The following is a 21,067-nucleotide window of genomic DNA, read 5'->3' on the forward strand; positions in this document are numbered from 1 at the left end:
CTTTGCACAACACATCAGAGGATATGTGAAAAGAGAAGAGGACTTCAACTATTGAACTCTGACACATAAATTAAGTATAAATAGGAAAGCATCAACTGACCTTAAGTTATTCATAAACATCTCAACTGTAATAGAGGTATTCTTCAAACAACTACGCCGGTCATGCTCACGTATGCTACTGCAGAGCAATTACTGCTGCTCCATTCAGTCAGAAAAATGTTAAGGGAACTCTCAATCCTTTTACTCGAGTGCTTTGTGGAATTCATGAAACTACCCCCCTGTTGTGCTTGCTGCCATATTTTTAAAATAATTTACCCACAACGAAGGAAATATCACTTTTTAAAAACAAGAGTAGACTACAAGGGCATGGGCAGTGGCGCTCTAAAGAAATGCTAATATATTTCTCATTCCAATAGGACATTCAGAGGGGATCATTAACATGCAGATTGAATCTCTTCAAAGACACTGTGAAAACGCCAACAAGGTGCGAAAGCAAAATCACAAGTTCAAATCGCATGGCTTGTATATTACTTAGAGACGACCTCTGGTCAGAAATAAAGAAATATCCATTCTTCACAGATACTGTGCCTGTGTGAGGCTAATGACGGGTAAAATGCAGAGCAAAGCTGTCCTTTGATGAATCGGGTGATTATATTCCGAAACACTCCTCTGCTCTACAAACTGCTGTGGCATAAAGTAATCCTGTTCAGATCTCACTGACTAAAAATGCCTGTTTGTCATTGATGTGTGAATCCTACAAGCAGAGACTTGGTGCCTTTTCAGCCTCGTTTAATGGAAGGTGGAACCTTTACTTTGATGAAGCACTGCTATGATGCCATCATTAATGTTTAAGTTAATATGTCTCATTAAAACCTTGGATTTCATTTGATACCTCTAAAGCCCTGGCTATTTAATGTTGTGAATTATTCACACTACTTTAAAATGTAGTCGTGCTTTAAGGTCAAATTATGATATTAGATGTCATTTCTCCTTGGAAACACAAATAACTGTGAAGGTTTTGATCTACACTTTGACGAGCGTAAGTGTCTATGCTGTGATCCTCTGGTGGGCTTCAGAGTGTCATCTAATAGGCCATGGACGTAGTGCCAAATAGTTGGATTAAATTAAAAATAACATTTATGGTAATTTTGTTATTTTTATGTCTAAATGTGCTCAAGAATTCACAAAGAAATCTGTCAAATTTCAGTTACCATTAATGTTTTAATATCCAATTATGACACATGATCAGGTAGAGACAAACGTGTTTGGCCAGTGTTAGCTAGCAAAAGTTCCCTTCTGTGCAGAGACCCAAAATGAATCGGTTTCAGAAGCAAAGAAAATTATGTTAGAGTCAACTCTGCACCAGTTAATGTGTGTGTTTATAATACAGAAATAACATTACATTTACATTTACATTTACATTTAGGTCATTTAGCAGACGCTTTTGTCCAAAGCGACTTACAATAAGTACATTTGTCAAAAGAAGGAAACAAGGAAACCACAACGAATCATTGCCAATAAAGTAAGAGCTAAAAGTAGAACAAGTGTCAGGTCCTCATCTGAGTAAACTAGTAGTTCAAGAGCAACAGTGCTATAGGTAAGGGTGTTTTTTTTTTTGTTTATTTGGCGGGGGGGGGGGGGGGGGGTCATGCTAGTCGAGGTGAAGTCTGAACAGGTGAGTCTTGAGCCTTTTTCGGAAAATGGCAAATGACTCAGCTGTCCTGACATTAGTCGGGAGTTCGTTCCACCACTGAGGCGCCAGAACAGAGAAGAGTCTGGACTTTGCTGAGCGACATTTGTTTGATTTCAGCGATGGTGGTACCAACCGGCCAGCTGAAGTAGAGGAGCGAAGTGCTCGCTTCGGGGCATGAGGTTTGACCAGTGTTTGAAGGTAGACGGGTGCCGTTCCATTGATGGCCCTGAAGGCCAGTGTCATCGTCTTAAATTGGATGCGTGCTGCAACAGGGAGCCAGTGGAGGTCATGGAGGAGGGGGGTCACATGGGAGAATTTGGGTAGATTGAAGATAAGACGTGCTGCAGCGTTCTGGATACGCTGCAATGGTTTAATCGCAGAGGCCGGGAGTCCGGCCAGGAGAGAGTTGCAGTAGTCAAGGCGGGAGATGACCAGTGCTTGGACCAAGAGTTGCGTTGCGTCCTTTGTGAGGAGGGTCCGAATCCTGCGGATGTTGTAGAGGGCAAATCTGCAGGATCGGGCCACAGCAGTGATTGTTGGGGGTGCAGGATAGTTGGTCATCGAGGATTACACCCAGGTTCCTCGCAGTTGACGACGGCAATACTGTGATGCCCTCGACAGTGACCGACAGGTCCATGCGAGGGCAGTCTTTCCCTGGGATGAAGAGGAGTTCGGTTTTATTCAGGTTAAGCTTGAGGTGATGTGCAGTTGTCCAGACAGAGATGTCAGCCAGACAGTCCGAGATGCGAGTTGCAATGTGGGTGTCAGAGGACGGGGGAAAAGAGAGGAACAGCTGGGTGTCATCTGCGTAGCAATGGTAGGAGAATCCATGCGATGTGATAACAGAACCTAGTGATCTGGTGTATAGTGAGAACAGAAGCGGTCCTAATACTGAGCCTTGAGGGACACCCGTGTCCAGAGAACAGGGTTTGGACATAGAGCCATTCCATGTGACCTGAAAGGTGCGATTTGTCAGGTATGATGTAAACCAGGCGAGAGCAGAGTCAGTTATGCCAAGTTCAGCCAGAGTGGAGAGGAGGATTTGGTGATTGACTGTGTCGAACGCAGCAGATAGGTCGAGGAGAACGGAGGAGTGGGACGAGGCTCTGGCGTCTCGCAGGGACTCGGTCACTGTGAGGAGGGCCGTCTCAGTGGAGTGAGCAGTCCTGAATCCTGATTGATTAGGGTCTAGGAGGTTGTTCAGCGAGAGATAGGATGACAGTTGGTTGTAGGCGGCATGTTCCAAGGTTTTAGAGAGGAATGAAAGAAGAGATACAGGTCTGTAGCTTTGGATGTCAGTAGCGTCTAGGGTGGGTTTTTTAAGGAGAGGCTTCACGGTAGCTGTCTTAAAATCCGCTGGAATGACACCTGAGGTGAGGGAGGAGTTGATAAGGGTGGTGAGGAATGGCAAGATGTCGTGTGAGATGTCTTGGAGAAGAGAGGAGGGGATCGGGTCGAGGGAGCAGGTGGTGGCACGGTTAGATGTAACAAGTGCGTGAACATCTTCAGAGGTGAGGGGGGTAAAGCTGGTAAGACCATCCGAGTTGAGGGTTGGGGGAGATGTCTTCTGGGAGGGAATAGGCGTAAATGAGGAGCTGATGTCATTTACTTTCTTGGTAAAGTAAGTAGCAAAGTCATCGGCAGTAAGGAAGGAAGGGGGCGGAGGGGTGAGGAGGGAGGAGAACACGGAGAAGAGTTTCCTGGGGTTGGAGGCAGAAGAGTTGATCTTTGCCAGGTAGAAGGCAGATTTAGCTGCCGAAACAGTTGAGGTGAAGTCAGAGAGGAGGCGGTGGTAGTGAGTAAGGTCCTCGTGCTGGCCCGATTTCTTCCATTTTCTCTCTGACACTCGCAACAATGATCTGTTGGTTCGCAGATGTTCAGACAGCCAGGGAGGGGGGGGGGAGATGATCGCGCAGGTCGTGAGATAGGGGGACAGAGAGTGTCCAAAGAAGAGGAGAGTGAGGACATCAGGATGGAGGAGGCTTCCTCAGTAGGTATTAAGGAGAACTGTTCTGAGGATGGTAGTGAGGAGATAACAGTTGAGGAGAGAGCGGAGGGAGTGAGGGATTTCAGGTTGCGGCGGCTGGTGACCATTCGAGGCGTAGAGGGGAGGGATGTGGTGGGCTCCATGGGGAGGGAGAAAGTCACAAAGTGGTGGTCGGACACGGTGAGCGGGGTAACAGAGAGTGCCGAGATGCCACAGGATCTTGTGAAGACAAGGTCAAGTTGGTTCCCGGCACGGTGAGTTGGTGGAGAGGGGGAGAGCGTAAGGTCAAATGCGGAAAAGAAGTCGATGAATTCAGATGAGTGCAGCTTTCCCGAGTGGATGTTGAAGTCACCGAGGACGACGAGTGGTGTGCCATCATCAGGGGAGCAGCTCAGGAGGGCATCCATCTCATCCAAAAAGTCACCGAGAGGACCGGGTGGGCGATAGATCACTATGATGTTGAGTTTGAAAGGAAGGGTGACAGAGACGGCGTGGAATTCAAGTGTAAATCGGGGTAGGTGGTCCAGAGGAAGGATCTGGTAGGACCATCTCGGTGAGATGAGGAGCCCAGTTCCTCCTCCTCGCCCTGTTCGTCTTGTGGAGTGTGAAAACGAGTAGGCAGTTGAAAGGGCAGCTGGAGTGGCAGTGTTTTCCGGGGTGATCCAGGTCTCTGTGAGGGCCAGGAAGTGGAGAGACTGCAGGGAGGCATAGGCTGAAATGGTGTCCGCCTTCTTGACTGCAGACTGGCAGTTCCATAGCCCCCCTAGTACTTCAAGGTCCTTACCGGTGGAGAATGGTGGGTAGCAGAGATTGGATCTTCTCCAGTGTGATGTCCTGACTGGGATAAGACACATGGCTGCGAGGGGGGGTAAGATGTTATGCCTACCTCAGTGGACGTCCTCGATGGACTCCCGCAGATAGACTCCCTTGTCTTTGTTCAGCTGTCTTGACTCCCGCAGATAGACTCCCTTGTCTTTGTTCAGCTGTCTTGACTCCCGCAGATAGACTCCCTTGTCTTTGTTCAGCTGTCTTGACTCCCGCAGATAGACTCCCTTGTCTTTGTTCAGCTGTCTTGACTCCCGCAGATAGACTCCCTTGTCTTTGTTCAGCTGTCTTGACTCCCGCAGATAGACTCCCTTGTCTTTGTTCAGCTGTCTTCGTTCAGATGGCCAGACGCTGCAGCTGACGCTGTAGTGACAGCCTTTTTAAGTCCGCAGTTTACCGTAAGTACTGTGTGTGACCCCTCCCTCTAATCAAGTCTATTCACTACACCTGAGGTGGCTCAAACTTAGTTGATTACTCACTTAACATATGCAGTTTCACGACGATTTCAACAACAAGCTATCAGCACACGACTAATGTTGCAACTAGCTTTACTCACACAATGCCTGAACCCAAATCTACAATTAGTTTCTGACTTACCAACAACAGACAGAGCAGCTTCCTTCCTTGCTCCAGACAAAATGTGGTTTGAAGGAGGTCTACTGGCAGCCCTTTAAGCACTGTGTGTGACCCCTCCCTCTAATCAAGTCTATTCACTACACCTGAGGTGGCTCAAACTTAGTTGATTACTCACTTAACATATGCAGTTTCACGACGATTTCAACAACAAGCTATCAGCACACGACTAATGTTGCAACTAGCTTTACTCACACAATGCCTGAACCCAAATCTACAATTAGTTTCTGACTTACCAACAACAGACAAAGCAGCTTCCTTCCTTGCTCCAGACAAAATGTTACATTTGGATTCATAATTTATTTTGGTCTAACAGCTGACAGTGCTATGACACATGTTAACAGACCAGTTTAATTTGATATCCTTTCAGTTATTAATAAAAACAACACAAGAAAATACAAGGAAAACATTACGTGTATGGCTGTGACAGTTCCTGCAAATAGATCTATGGTTGTTTGGATTCCTTCAGCAGTAAGTATGGCAACAATACCCAGATGTCTTATTGTTTTGGAATAATAACTCCAGAATGTATTGTAGCAGTCTACTTAGCCTACTGTATCCCACATGCAAAGATCTGGAACACTACTATTAACCACCAAAGTTTTCATAGCCATAAACAGTAAGCGTTTTAATTTTCTTTTATGAAAACTGATGGCAAATCAAAAATTGGCTCTAACGCTTTGACAATTGAAGAGCTCCACTAACTGGTGGGCAAGCTAATGCCTGCTGGAGCCACTAGCTAGCCAGCCGGGTAGTCACGCTGCTAGCTGGCTGGAGCTCAAGAAGCCAGTCTCGTAGACAAGAGCCTATTATTTCTCTTTGATGGATGGTTTGTTTTAACATCACATCACAAATGTCGATGTGGTTATACTCGCCAACCTGCCAGTCACACTCATAAACCAGCTGTAGAGCAGGAGGCAGTGGCGAGGGTACTGTTAGCTGTGTAATGTTTTTTGTTTTTTCAACTCTCATTGATGATACTGTTTGCTTTTCTAGCTACTGACAAACACAGTATGACTTATGTTTATTTTATTATTGTACATATATTTTGTTTTGTTATATTGCACCGTGGGTCGGAGAGAAACAAAATTTAAATTCCTCTGTATGTCTGGCACATATTGCAGAATTGACAATAACGCTGACTTTGACTTTGATTCTTAACCCTTGATTCTTAATTGTTGGCAATGATATGTTGTGGTTTCTTTCTTTCGACTTCTTTCGGCTGGAGCCGAGTCCACAACCATTCACTCTCACATTCACACCTACAGGCAATTTAGAGTCATCAATTAACCTACCCCCATCCTGCATGTCTTTGGACTTTGGAGCTGGAGAACGTGGAGAGAACCCCGTTTACATGGGGAGAACATGCAAACTCTGCACAGAAGAAACCCAAACCTGAGCCGGGAATCAAATCCGAGACCCTGTGAGGCGACAGTGCTACCAGCTACACCACTGTGCAGCCCCCCTTAATTGGCTTAACTGGTTTAGTGTTGGAGATGAATTGGACTTTATTGTCTTATATTACCATTTTTCTTTTAGCAATGGCATTGTGTTGGCATTGTGTTGTTTACAAAATTACCATTTGATTCCATAATTTTACTAAATAATGTTCTGTTTCTGTTTCCAAACATTATGCACTCTGTTGCCTACAAGTACAGTGCACACAGCAACGTGTGCAGCTTCATCATTTGCCCAGAGATCCAGAAACTAACCAGCCCTCCAGTCAGGGCATCAAGGTGGATGGGTCAAACAAACACAGCACATTCACCAAGGGGACCAGTGCTTGTAAAACCAAAGGTTGAGTTATTTACTGATGGCATTATGTCACTTGATATTATGTCACTAAGTCATATGATCCTACCTCTGTGGCGCAGAGTTAGTTACGCAACATAGTTATTTTAACCTAAACCATGATGTAGTAGTGGTAAGTCACATTGAGCACTCCTAGTTGGAATAATGCTTGCTGGCCCTGTGTTTTTTTTTTGTGTCAGCTTGTGGCTATTTACATTAAACACAGTTAAATAAGCATTAGCTGACATGAACTGTATGTTGCAAATTCTCTAATGCATTTGCAATTAATCAAGTAACCAAAAATCAACTGAACTTGCAGCTTGGGAATCCTCTGGAGATCTGGAATGGGAAGAAAGCTGTTGGAGGTAAATTAATTTGGCAAACGCAGGCTTATAGACCACTGGATGGAATTAACATTTTTATTAAGTTATAGTTTTAGAAAAATCCAACACAAATTCACAAACAATGATTAACATGCACAATTTTAGTATACAAGACAAAACAGTTACTTTTCAATATGAAAATGCCATTCTACAGGTCAGTATCTCACAGAGATCATTGATTAATACACCAGTATTAAGGTCGAGAACACACTATATAAAAGCAGTAAGGTTGTCTTTGATGGCCATGTTTAAAAAATATATGCAAGCTATTTACACCACACCAGGTACACTCCTTTCTAGCAACAACAGCCACAGAAACCAATCTAACTATACAGATCTTGTGAATATAAATAGATGTGTTGTTCTGTGATCAGTACACTACAACCATTCCAGCTGATGGCTCTGATCGCTTTCTTCCCTTCCAGGAGATTGTACTTTGTAGTTTTTATTAAAGCACAAGGCCAGATAAAAAGGTTTCCTTATGTGAGCATGAGCAGAGGTAAGGAACATTAGGCTGAATTACAACTATGTGAAAATTAAGAAAGCTCTGAGAAACTGCCACACATTAATAACCTATGAGTCTGCCATCTTGGCTTGGTTACCCTATTTTGATAAATACGAAAATATTAACACCACTGGGATCAAGTATTTTCACACACAAGCTGCTTCGAGGCCCGGTCACACCAGAAAGTGGCATAGTGATATGCGTCTGCGCATCTTTGTGAAACGGACATTGCTAGAGGCTTGGTAACAGAGTCAATGCTCATGGGGCTAGCTAGTGAACTACTGTAGCCATCGAGTTAATAGCTAAACGCAATGCTAGTGCTTAGTTTTTGTTAATTTTTGTTCTTTGTTCTCTATCATAATGAGCGTGGTAAATAACAGAGCGGTCTCATTCCCAGTGCATCAAATACCAACATTTTGTCACAGAACTCTGCATCCGATACCAGAACACTGTTCCCTTTAGCATCCACATGAAACGCAGCAGTCGTAGCACCGGTACTAATACCAATAGTAGTATTATATCCTGTAGTCTTTACGAAATGTTTTGTCTGGATCTCGCAACGCGGAAATGATCCATCTGCACTCGCATTGTTGCTTTGTGGATGGACCTTCACCAGATCCTGGGACACGTGGCTCAATATCAGCTATGGATGGTTTAATTTCTGTCTGTAAAGGGTTTCATTCAACGTCTTTGCTGCTATGCGTTGCTGCTATACATAGTTGGTTATCAATGCACAGCACTATTTCACATGGCTAGAGGAAACTACGACAGCCATAATTCATGTAGGCTATGGACATAACAGTACCATCAGTGTTGTGCCAACCGCTGATTGCGGCAATGCCATTGAAATTAACTGATCGCCATTCAATTTTTTCAAATGCTGGTGTGACTGGGCTTTTATGCTGTTGGAAAGAAAGATACAATAATACTTTGACGTATAACTCAAAAGAATCAACCACCCAATCAATTCCAGGTCACTACTCCAATTCAAAGACACAATCTACCACTACACTACAAAATATTTGTAAAATATGTGGAAAAAAATTGAGCAAATGCAGTGAGAGTTCTAGTAAAAGCAAACCAAAACACAACAGAAAAAAATAATGCCTTTGAAGTTGTTTGATTGGGAGTAGAGTAGTTCTGAAACATCATTGACTGTAACACAACAGATGCAATGCGGCCATAGGTCAATCAAGCAGCTGAATTGTGACAGCTGTAATAATGGGGCAGGAAAATCAATATTCCATTGACTGGTCTGCAGCGGTCTAATCAAAGAGCACAAAGCTTTATGAAACCAGTAAAGGAGCAGATAGGACAGCCTGATTATGTCGGCCGTTTGGACTTTTTACGAGGCCTCTGGGGACTGCACACCTGTTCAGATGGCTAAGTGAGGACATCCAGTCACCTTGCATCAATTCCTTGTGCTTTCATTCGACTTTGTGGAAGTGGGTGGGGGGGGGGGGAGTGCAAAATACAGACGACGACAGCCTCCGAGCTAATGACCGTACACAGCCCCATGTTCGGCAAAGGCACAGTAATGTGTAGCAATTCAGTTGACTGTATCCTTCCACATCAACGTGAGCGTTGTCAGGACCCCGGCAATCACACCTCGATTATTTCTTGGTTGGCTTTTGACGGACTCACATGATAAAAGGGGCATAAAAAGTAGCTCCCTCGGCAGAGTGGCAATGCTCTTTTGTTAATGTTCAGTGTGGTATGTGTCAAACAGACGGCGATGGGGTGGGGGGTAAAATGACAGCCATGCCTTTCGCTCCATTTCCAGTCAGGGCACTTTCACCGCAGTATTGGCATCAATTATTCTGATTCCTTAATAGGTCATAAATTATGCTTCGGATGGAGTCATACATTTATTAAACCACAGACCATAAAAGCTGGGACCAAAACTTCCGCCATATAACTCAATCCATTGCGGCTTTTCCTAAAGCTTCCAACCTTTTTTGTAAACCCAGTACTTCTCCCAATGAAAATTTAATCAACATGCCCTTTACCATAATGGGCTTCCTTCACATTCTGAGTTTCCTGTCCCTCTTAATGAACTCATTCGGGGGTAAAAAGCACACAATGCCTTTTCTGCAACACAACTCTTTCCCCCTAAGCTATTTGAAAAGGAAAAAAAGAGAAGAAAAAAATCTGAGTCTAGTGAAGGCACTGTTATCCTGTAGTCCATGTGCACTGGGCCAGCTGGTCATCTTGGGTTCACATGGTACATGTTCCATGATATAATATAGCTATCTGGAACACAGGTCGTCTAAATGTAGAGGGAGAACAGCACACATGGGATCTGACACCACAGGTCTCTATCCTCCGCAATCCCAGCTTTTTAACTAGACTGAGAGCGCAGAATGTGATAGGCATTTATTATTTAGAGGAGCAAGTGATGGCAAAATGCCAAGATCTATCAGAGTATTGTGGAGAGGGCCTTAAGCTCAGGAGACTGTGCCTCTCGAGTAGACCTAATATTATTTCACTATGCAGAGATAAGTGGGTTTGAGGCACAGTTGATCAATTTGCTATGCATCTTTCATTTATCTGTCAAAGCCTGGTAACCTTTTTAAGCCAGCAATGGATGTTTCTTTTGGCCTAAGCTGCAAATAATGTGATAAGGACATTAGCTGATGTTCTATCAATGAAAGCGTTTTAGTTTAAGATTGAGACGATAAAATACGGATAAAACCAATGAATATAGGTTACCTGTTGAGAATTTGATCTTTGAGAAGATAAACTCTTGCAAGTATTAAAGAAACCATAAAGCAAGCAGCCTGTCAACTACTTTGGTATGGACTGTATGTGTAAAATGGATTTTTAAGGCATTAGTATCTCCAGAGATACTAAGAAGATAAGTCATGTAGACATCATAACTTCTAAGATGAAACCTAGAGCAGGGTGGCACTTATGACGCTAGAAGAAATGCTGAAAGATATCATGCATGCAAATCATCACGTCTCTATCTTCATGGCCCTTTAAAAGAAAGCGGCGTGGTCCCTTTAAGAGTTTGGCTGAGTCCAGTCCTTTCCAGTCATTCCCAGTCCTGGTCAGTGAAGCCCAGGCCTCATGCCAGTTCAGTGGACGGGCTGACTGAAAGCATGGAGGGGGAGGGAAGGCGCTCTGTAGGCTCTGATTAGACATCACCAGGCAGAGCAGAGCAGGGCGCTGATGAGGACTGCGGAGAGGTACAATGGGCCGAGGCGGACGGCTCCTGAGCCCCGTGCTCCCATGCCTGCAAGCGAAAACCAGCAGAGCAACTCGTGAAGAACCAGAAATACGATGCAGATCAAAATGGCAAAACCTGCACTCTGCTGTGCTATCCCCAAAATTTCTGACAAGTCATCATAAATCAAAAGCTAACTGATTTTTTTTTGTATCCATATCTTACATTATTACTGGTTTCTAACAGGATAGGCAATTAAACTATCCTGGGAAGATAAAGTTTGTATCATATCAAAAAAGGAGAACGGCAAAGTGATCCGCCTCACACATTTTGCACAGCAGTGGGATGGGAGCACAGAACTGCTTTATATGCTGCAGCGCTGGGCAGCCAGTCAACAAGGAATAATAACCCAATGGCAGAGATGGATGACACCGCGCACACATTTCTAAAAAAGATCTCTTTTCTTACACTCGAAATAGGTCTATTACATATAGATGGAAAGGGATGGGACAGCGCTAAATTAAATGTTCACTCTGAATCTTCCGTTTGATCAGTGGTCAAAAAAGGGTATGATGCGAGGAAGAGAAGACAACTCACTTAATTTATGGATGTGGATGGGTTCGCTGCCCACACCTTCGCCGCCCTCGGTCATAGCCTTGATCTGAATGAGAAAGTTGTCGCTGGCGGAGAGGCTGAGCTCCACAGTGGTTTTGTTGGTTGAGATAGTGTTGATGTCATTGTGGCGGTTTCTCTTCAGCAGCACCTGAGGCAGGAGAGGGTGACACAGAGTAATGAGCCAATGCAAAAAAAAAACCTGATTCTGAAAACAAATCCGAGCTCTGCAGTGACTTGGTACCTACCAAATATCCAGTGACCTTTGACTCTGTCTCCGTAGCTACTACAGGATCCCAGTGCATGGTGAGAGTGGAGCCAATCATGGTCCATTGTATGTTTAGCGGGGGCCGATCTGGAGCTAGAACAATAAACGTTAAAGATATACTAGAGGATATGATGCAGAACTATTTCCTGAGGTTATTTTTCCAAAATCAATCCCTATATGTATAACAATTTACAGATATATTTTCATACACTACTGTAGTTCCACTTGGAGAGATTTTGATATTAAATTAATTCTTGAACTGAATAATGAATAGAGGCTGCAGCAGAGCACCCGAACCAATTTAGAGTGAATTCTACGGTGGCAGGAAGCGCAATTCAGCAAGTGTGCAGTGCATTTATTTTTGGGGTTTTCTGTACTTGCAGGGTATTACTGTATTCTGTTTTTTTCTGATTTTGTGGCTTTTCTTCAAAATACTGTTTTCAAAATGCTTGTATTTCGTCTACTTGCATTTCTTCAGTTGCAATGCATTGAGTTTTCATCATAGAATCTGGGGAAGTATGGGTTAGGGCTTTTTAAAGAAGAAGAAGAATCCTATTATCTATCCCTGTGTCATGAACCACAAGCATGCAATGTGTATGTATTCACTGAAAATGCAGATTATCTGACGAATAAAATTCTTTCATTTTAAGAATCTAGTGTGCACAGCAACTATGTAGATTAGCTTTCACATCTCGTCCGTTTTAAATACCTAGATTCACCGCCACTCAACCCACTGATTACCTCTTTTTTCTTTTTTTCCCAAGGTATATGGAAAGTTCCCTTGTCACATTGCATTTCATGAACACAACCAACAAAGCTGAAGAAAGGCTACGGCTGTCATGTTGAGGACAGTGCGACGTCATCCAAGAGGGGCTCACGTGGTTCATGAACGAGCAACGTTTGGAAATGATTTCAATGCCCCTCGGGTATGCACTCACGTGGTTTCTTTGTGGTGGTGTTGATGGGTGCCGACTGTGGCCCGGGGCCAGCCGTGTTGAATGCGGCCACACAGAGGTAGTAGACTGTGTTTGGTTTTAGCCCCGTGATGTTAACCAGCGTGTAGTTTCCAGATATGCGCACTTTGCCAACAGTGTCAGGCTTGGTGTCGTCTTCCCAGTACACGACCTGTTAGGCAAAAAAAAAAAGGTCACAATTACACATTTCGCCACATTCCAGTGATGTATTTCACTACAGTATTCTAAATTCATATCATATTCCACCATCAAATCTGAAATGCTGCATGTACAGGAAGGGAAGAGAGGGAGCCATGATGAGTAATGTATTTTTCACTAGTGGAGGCTCAATTACTGATGCACATCCCATCACAACAACCCAGGACATATGAATAGGGCATTCGGGGGTCATAGGACAACTGACCCAGGGAGCAAAATTCATGATTATTGCTTGATTTGTCCATAAAAAACCGCTGCAGAACTTTTTTCTTGGAAACCGGATATTAAAAGTGAAGAGCGCATGGATAAATCAGTAACAAATTACCACTTTCTGCAGCAAAGCAGGAAGCGTTCTATTAAAGATGCTTTCCTTCAGGCTATTAGCCTCCAATTAAAGGTGCAGGTGAAGTGATATTTGATCAAGCAAATTGTCTAATTGGCCACTTGCTTTGGGTCATCATCAATATTCACATTTGTGGTATTAAGCGACATAAGAATTAAGTCAATAAATAAATACATTGAAATGTGAAGGCTGCCCTCGGGGGGATACTCCCGCATTTCCATCACATTGAATTATTGTATTTAAAATGTGTTATCAATATAAATTTGAAAGCACCAGGACGCGGATTACAGTAATGTAATCTTTTGAGCAATAATAATGATGATTGCATTAAGCTGAAGCTGAATTGCATTCCCAAAGCTAACAGCATCTAATTAAAAGCAGAGGGCCGTATGTGGTGCAGTCCGCAGCTCTGGGCGCATACTGTTGAGATTCAGCAGCTTAAATTCACTTCAGGACCAAGTTTGGAAAAGTGAGCTCTGTTCTAAAAGAACAATGTGTCCACCGCCATGGCAACTGGAGAGCTTTGTGCTGATGGCCAGAGGTGACAGATATTGAAAGAGCATCGAGGGGGGAGGGGGGGAGGCAGCAAAGCCCTCTTTACATTCTTGAAAGGATGAGGGATTTTATATTCCTCTTCTGGATTTGCTGTTGGTGCACCAAAGTACTGGGGTCATTTTGTGACATTATAACACTAAAAACAAAATCCTTGCAGAGATACACAAGAAGATAAAGTGGAATATTACAAGTACAAAAAGGAGACTAAACTAATTTCAAAAACAAAGAAAGCCTATGATCTGATAAACAAGCCACACAGGAAGCTCAATTATCATGTTATTTTAGCAAAAAGAAAAAGGATGACTTTGCAGTGATTCACAACGTACCTCATATCCCAGCACTCGCTCAGAGATGGCAGGGAGAGCTTCCCAGATCACTTCAATTTGCGCTGCAGACACACTTCTAGTCCTAACCCTCTTAGGAGCTACGCTGGGGACTGCAGAAAATAGAGCACTGGTGAGAATCCCACAGACTCATCCGACACCATCACACACACTAATAGCAATAAGAAAAGCACAGAATAGACCTGTAGTTTCACTGAAAAGCTATTTCCCCTCACTCCCTTTTAATGGGATCTGTGACTGACATAAGGGAAGACTATCTGCCCAGCAAATTCAATTAGGAGAATACCTCCCTGACAGCACGGTGTGGTAAGTGTCTGCTAGGATTTCCTGTAATCTACCAGCACGATAACTAATATCAAGTTGACATTCCCAGCTCGAGAGGGGAAGGGAAATAACAGCACTGGGGGGGGGGGGGGGGGGGACTCATTTCATCATTGCTATTCAAGGTCATAGTTGTTAGGAGAGAGATTAGAGCTTATTTAAACATCACTCTCTGTTTCCAGGCTGTGAAGTCTGTGCGTACCTTCCTCTGCCGAGTACACGGTAGAAATCGTGCTGAAGGGCCCCTCCCCTCGGTTGTTGTACGCCCCCACTTTCACATCAAACGGCGAGAAGGGTGGGATGGTGTCGTTGCGGAAGACGTAGCGCGCCACGGCTAGTGTGGAGATGACTGCTCGCGTCCACGTGACCGAGCTCACCGGCCTGAAGGCGATGATGTAGCCGAAGCCCTCTCCATTCTGCAGTTCCTCGGGAACAGGCTGGGAGCGAAACACAAAACTATAGTGATATTAAAACGCATACAGACAAAGAAACAGACAGGCCCGTCTCCGCGCTGCACCGCGACAAGGACTTCTGTGATTAAACACAGCCCCCTTCTTCGTCGTTACCACCCAGAACACTCGGCAATCACCTTTTTGCCTTATCTTTTCTTCCTGCATGGCTATGTAATTGTGGCTTAAGTGCAAAACCCTTTAGAGCGAGTGCTCTCCATCCCTGTTTTTGGAGGGAGAAATGGCACTCGGAGGCTGAGCCCGGAGGAGAGGTGTCTCGCTCTAATGTGGGCCATAAAATTGCTCCGTTCAATTCTGCACAATTAAGCAAAACCATTACTTGGCAATGGATAGAACAGTAAAATGTGACAGATGACTTACCTCCCATGTTATCACTAATTCAGACTTTGTACCGCCTCCACCTCCGACATCAGTGGGAGCCGTATCAGGAACTGAGAGGTAAAGCCCAGAGGGGAGCAATTAGAACACAGTCTACAAAGCTCAATGACAAGCCTCAACTATAGTTGTAGCCTTATGACAAGGCTGCCTGCTGTAGATGCTATTTTACAGGCCACAAACCCCTCACTGTGGAAACACAAACACATTTCAGAGAATAACGAATTACTGATATTGCCCAAATGTCATCCCTGTATTAACACCAAGCCAAGATCTGCAGTTTTTTTTCTGCAAAATGACACTCAACTCAACCCACTTCATTCCCGTTCCCACTCAGCTGTTTGTGCACTGCGGTGCGATGCCAAAGCTGATAGTGTAGGTGGAGGAGCACTCGTGCACGACCTTATAGTATCCCAGTAAGTGGAGCATCACATTTAATGTATCATATCAGCGAATGGTTGATGCAGCATTTATATCTGAAGTTCATGCATGGTTGTCTATTAGAGTTGAATTTTGGAAACGGAGGTGCTTCTGCAGAATTCCAGCCATTTCCTGGGGAAAATACTCGAATAGCAGTTAAATTCCTTTCTACTGTGACATTTTAGGGCCATTGTAGGTAAAAAAAAAAATAAATAAATAAATACAGAGGCGTAAAAAAAAATATGTATGTGAAAGACATTTATTTTCTATCTCTTGTATTTTTTTTAATACCCGCACAAATTTGAAAGAAAAAAAAACTTGCAAAAAAGGTGTTGCTTCAGTTTGTAAGGTTGGACCTCATCACACCATTAAAACCTGCGGTAACATGTGCCACCAAGTGACAAGTATTTTGATAATATTAGTTGAAATAAATATTCATAAGAGAACACAGAAGAAAACTAGGCATAAAACACATATATGCAATTCTCAGACTTTGCTCCCCTCAAAGGCCATGATGACCACTGGAAGTTAGGCTCAATGAAATTTAGATAGCAGCTAGCATTAAAACATTTTTGCAGAATTTCTAAATTTCTTTCTTGCAAATGTATGACTTCATAATATCAGGAAATTAAAGTACTTTTTTCTTGTAAAATTGTCTTTTTTTTCTCAAAATGTAAGTGTATTTTAATGTCAAACATTCAAACTCTGTCTTAGGCTCTCATACTGAGGCACGGCTGTGACTCAGGTTCTCACTAATGAAATATAGCCGTGGCTACACGATAGAAGGTGTGAGCGAGTAACAACCGAACATTTGATCCATATCAGATTGCTATTAAGTTTGATGCCTGTGCCATTTCGAAACATCTCCAGTAATTATTGAAACGTCCTGACAATGCATTGCGAGGATAAGCCAGAATCTAACTTTAATTTACGCCAGGCGGATACCTACCTTTTCTAAAAAAAAAAAAAAAAAAATGGAGTACCTTAAACTTCTAATCTATCTCAAATATTGGAAGCTAAAAACAGCGTCAAACCAGAAGTCGGTACAGATACAAGCTGTAGTCCACAAACGTCCACTTATGCATTTTATGATTTACTATAAATGTAAATGTAATTATTTATACCAGATCAGTGAGCCATGTATGTATTAAAATGCTTGTAACAAGTGGTCATCCTTGGACTTTTATTTTCAGCAGACAATCAGACACTTGACAGTGTGTTTTCCACCTCAAAGGTAGTGTTAATAAACTCTTCTATGCTTCCATGTAAACTAACAATTTGAACTACAAGTAATTTACTGCTGACTGCGGTTAAAATTTCCTTTATTTATGGTGAGAAAGCCAAGAAAAAGTGTTTTTCAATCATTTTTAACTCACTGCAAATCCTTCAACACTATTGTCTATGTGTATGTGTGTGGTGAATTGTTTAGTTTCACATACTGGCATCCTCTGTCCTGGTCTTGGCTGAGGCCGGACTGGGCTCTCCCAGGCCTACGGTATTGCGGGCCACCACCCTGAACTCGTACTCCACCCAGGCGTTCAGACCCACCACTGTAGCTGTCAGCATGTTACCGTTGACCACCTCCGGCACTGCAAAGTGGAAATGACTTCTTTAGAAAATCTGATTATCGCACAAGTGGACTCAAATTGAATGATGAATAAATAAAAGCTCACATAAGAACCAGATAAATACTGCAAGGGGGACATGGGGGAGTGTTTCGTGGTACCTGTGTCAACAGCCTGCCATCCCACAGTGAAGGGGGTCCGGGCCTGGACGATGTAGCCAGTGATGGGGCTGCCGTTGTCCCTACCGGGAGTCCAGGAAAGCTGGGCCGTGCTGTCTGTGATCTCCTCGACTGCTACCTTGTCCGGAGGACCCGGTGGACCTGAATCAATCAGAAAATGAGGAGGATGAACCCAGAGGTGATCACCCATTCCAAGAAGCCTCACCTCGTCAAGCTCATTAAGACTTCCGCACCTTGTTACACATCAAGGCCATTGTGCTCCCTTCAATTAAGGGATGCGTCCTTGGTGTGTGCACGCAGGGACTTGTTAGTCGCTGCATGTTTCATGTGCAGGGCTAGGAATTGATTACTGAACTGGACGGGATCATTTTTGGGAAAAGGAAAGCGGAGCAGATGCCCGAAAGAGAAGAGCTAATCCAGAGAGAGGAAGAGCGAAGCGAGTGATCGTGACTGTTAATGCTCTCTGGTGCTACCATGTTGCTGTTGTTTGCTCAACTACTCAATTATTTAAATGCTTTCCATGATATTTTGCCCATGTGTAAATGAGCCAATTATAGTAATTTTCTGTGATAAATATTGCCTTCTCAAAGCACCTGGGTCTGCTATTACAGTGTGATAAGGACATGAATACCAATGTAAATCACCAGAGATATGCCGAGTGCATACCAACAAAATGAGTCACACATGTCAGTGCGAGTGTGTGTGTGTGTGTGTGTGTGTGTGCCATTTTTAAAATTTTAGCAACACATATATAATGTAAACAGAAGCTGACATAGCTCTGACTGAGGTAGCATCCATCCATTTGCCACACAGTATATTTACAGGAAGCTTAAAGGATTTTTCTGTCGAAGCTCTTTCTCCTTAAAAAACTTGACAAACACATCAATGCCACATTAATTTACAGTAATATATGTTAGGGTATTCATGCACTCGCATATACAACTAATGTCTTTAAATCAGTTGGTTCTCTTACCTTTAACAACCAAGATGGCAGAGGTGGACAGGCTCTCCACATCAGTGTCAATAATGCAGACGTATTTCCCGCCATGGTTCAGCTGGATGTTACGAATCATCAGATCCCCTGATATGCTCTGGAAGGGAGTATGATCGTTGAAATAAGGCTAAGTAAGAGATGCAGAGTTATTTCATCACCCGGCTTTTGGCTCTAGGATGTCTGAAACATTTATAATGCTATGCACAATCACATTGTCTCCAGGCCACAGATTTTTGCATCTCTTCAAACACCAACAACAGACATGGCAGATGTACTCTGCACAAATAATGCTTTTGGCTGTCCTTCAGGCGCTACCCAACCAGCCAACCCCCCCATCCCCCACAACCCCCCCCCCCCCCCCCCACCCCCCCAACCGCCTTGCAAACAGCTACCAGCTACACACAGGACACACACAAACAAACATAGTCTAGTTAATTGGCAAGACAATCCTAATTATTCTGTAATTACATAAGCTCAAGCAAGAGATGAGTGTAACTCCCAGTGTAAAGAGCAAATATTTTTCTACATAAACCGGATGCATGCGGGGGCCATGAGGGAACGCGAGAAAACACCACAACAAATATTGTTATCTTCCTCATCTGTATTAGACTTTTGTATTATTTGCGGCTTCTTTTTAACGCTGGTGTTTTCTATATTTTTCTTATTGTCAACAAATCTCATTAAAAGACCAAAACCAACAATGTCCTTGTTCGTCTCTCAGTTCTTAACATCCTCCATACCCTGTTTGTGCTGCTCAGCCCCAAGCCCATTGGTTCCTAACACAAATATATATTTTTTAAAACAAATATCAAAACAACATATGGTTTATTTTAGAAAGCAGGCTGCATAATGTCCTGGCTTGGTACTAGTTTTTAGAAAACTATATTCAAGCAGAATGTCTGTACATTTGACATCATTTTTCTGGCAATTGATTTGGCAGATTGCAGAAAATTCCCACAGTGTTCACAATCAAGTACCCAATCCTCACAATATAACCTTTACTACAACCCACTTCTAGAAACCAGCTAATCAAATGCAGCATCGAGTGAAACTGCATATGGACTAAAACAACATTGCAAATGCAGATGGAGTGGACACATAAACATACCACATTAGAATATACAGAATATTGCCAGCACTACAGCTTATTGACTGCATTGTCAAATGTGTGAAACCTTTTAGAGTTTCATTGCATTTATCTCACTGGCATGTCTAAAAATTTGATTATTAGACCCATCTTGCATGGTGTGACATTCACTGAATCTGGGATATCGCTATATATTGCTGTACTGTATATTGGGCTTCTTCGTTGACAACAACAAAAATATAGAATATAATCAGCTAGGGCGGCTCAATTATGGAAAAAATCATAATCACGATTATTTTGGTCAATATTGAGGATACGATTATTTAACAGGATTACTCATTGATTTTTGGAAAAAAATGTGTATTTTTAATAGTGGATTTCCTTTAAATTTAAATATAATACAACTGAAAAAAACGAGATAATTAAATTAAAATAAATAATATATAATATAAAACATGTAAAACTAAACATGTATGCCACAGCCTGGCTGAGAGTGATTTTGGGCTTTTAGGGAGGGAGAGGGGTGAAAGCGCGCCGCTGTAAAGGAAAGGGGTGCGCTGAATTTATAACAGGAAACGAGCGGATCATTGCGAAATGGAATGCGGCAAAATAATCGTTTTATTCGGATTAATCGTTGGAAGCTAAAATCGTAATTGTGATTAAAATTCAATGAATCGAGTAGCCCTATAACCAGCCTTATCTTTATGATAATATAATTGATCCCAAGGTAAAAGATGATTTACACCGTTGTCTCATTGTGATTGTGCGTGGGAATCCATCTCCTGAAAGTCATCTTTTGAAGAGTCTGTTACAAAGCATGTCAGCTCGCAAAAATTAGTGTTGCTCTAGAAACGAGTCACCTGGGGCCAGAGCTAGGTAAGACTTGCTGCAGTCATAGCAGATTTCATCACCCCCAACGGCTAGTGATCATAGCTCCACTCTGCAGCGACAGGGCAGGAACGCCCGTGGATCTCCACCTCTCCGAAGCACCTGACAAAGCAGAGCTATGTGGCCACGGGCAAAAGAGACTGCCTCTCCTGCTCTCTTTACAATTTTACGCTTCCTTTTCATCTCCTCTCGCCTGACACTTTTTCTATGTGCGGCTCTGCCACGTCTGTTTCTCTCTCTAATGTCAACCACCACCTGGCCAACCTGGGAGCTCGTGCTCCAGAGCAAGGTGTCCTGCCTTGGCATGAAGGAAGTGATGAGGCGGATTTGCTTTAATTATGTTAATTAATTCATCTGAAGCTGTTGAGCAGGGGGCTGGTAATCTCTCTGGACAAGGGAAACAGATTCTGTGAAAACTATATCTCATTATATTCCTGTGCACAGTTCAATGTCATTAGTAATTTGCCATTTGTATTCATGAAGATATG

The 21,067-nt window shown here is 43.1% G+C and overlaps 1 protein-coding gene across 1 annotated transcript in view; it reads right to left on the bottom strand.

The window, feature by feature from the left end:
- Positions 1-7,329: 7,329 nt before the first annotated feature.
- The window catches only part of cntn3b (contactin 3b), a 53,399-nt gene continuing 39,661 nt past the window's right edge, over positions 7,330-21,067 (bottom strand). Inside the window, exons 14-23 of the mRNA XM_084022524.1 lie at positions 18,584-18,701; positions 17,593-17,751; positions 17,306-17,455; positions 15,432-15,502; positions 14,804-15,038; positions 14,263-14,372; positions 12,805-12,991; positions 11,847-11,959; positions 11,584-11,749; positions 7,330-11,055 (exon numbers count right to left, since the gene is read on the bottom strand). Coding sequence (XP_083878650.1) covers positions 10,964-11,055; positions 11,584-11,749; positions 11,847-11,959; positions 12,805-12,991; positions 14,263-14,372; positions 14,804-15,038; positions 15,432-15,502; positions 17,306-17,455; positions 17,593-17,751; positions 18,584-18,701 — 1,401 coding nt within the window. The 3' untranslated portion in view covers positions 7,330-10,963. The remainder of the gene's footprint in view (positions 11,056-11,583; positions 11,750-11,846; positions 11,960-12,804; positions 12,992-14,262; positions 14,373-14,803; positions 15,039-15,431; positions 15,503-17,305; positions 17,456-17,592; positions 17,752-18,583; positions 18,702-21,067) is intronic.

The sequence above is a fragment of the Eutrigla gurnardus genome (genome assembly GCF_963514095.1).
Source record: "Eutrigla gurnardus genome assembly, chromosome: 2".
Lineage (NCBI taxonomy): Eukaryota > Metazoa > Chordata > Actinopteri > Perciformes > Triglidae > Eutrigla > Eutrigla gurnardus.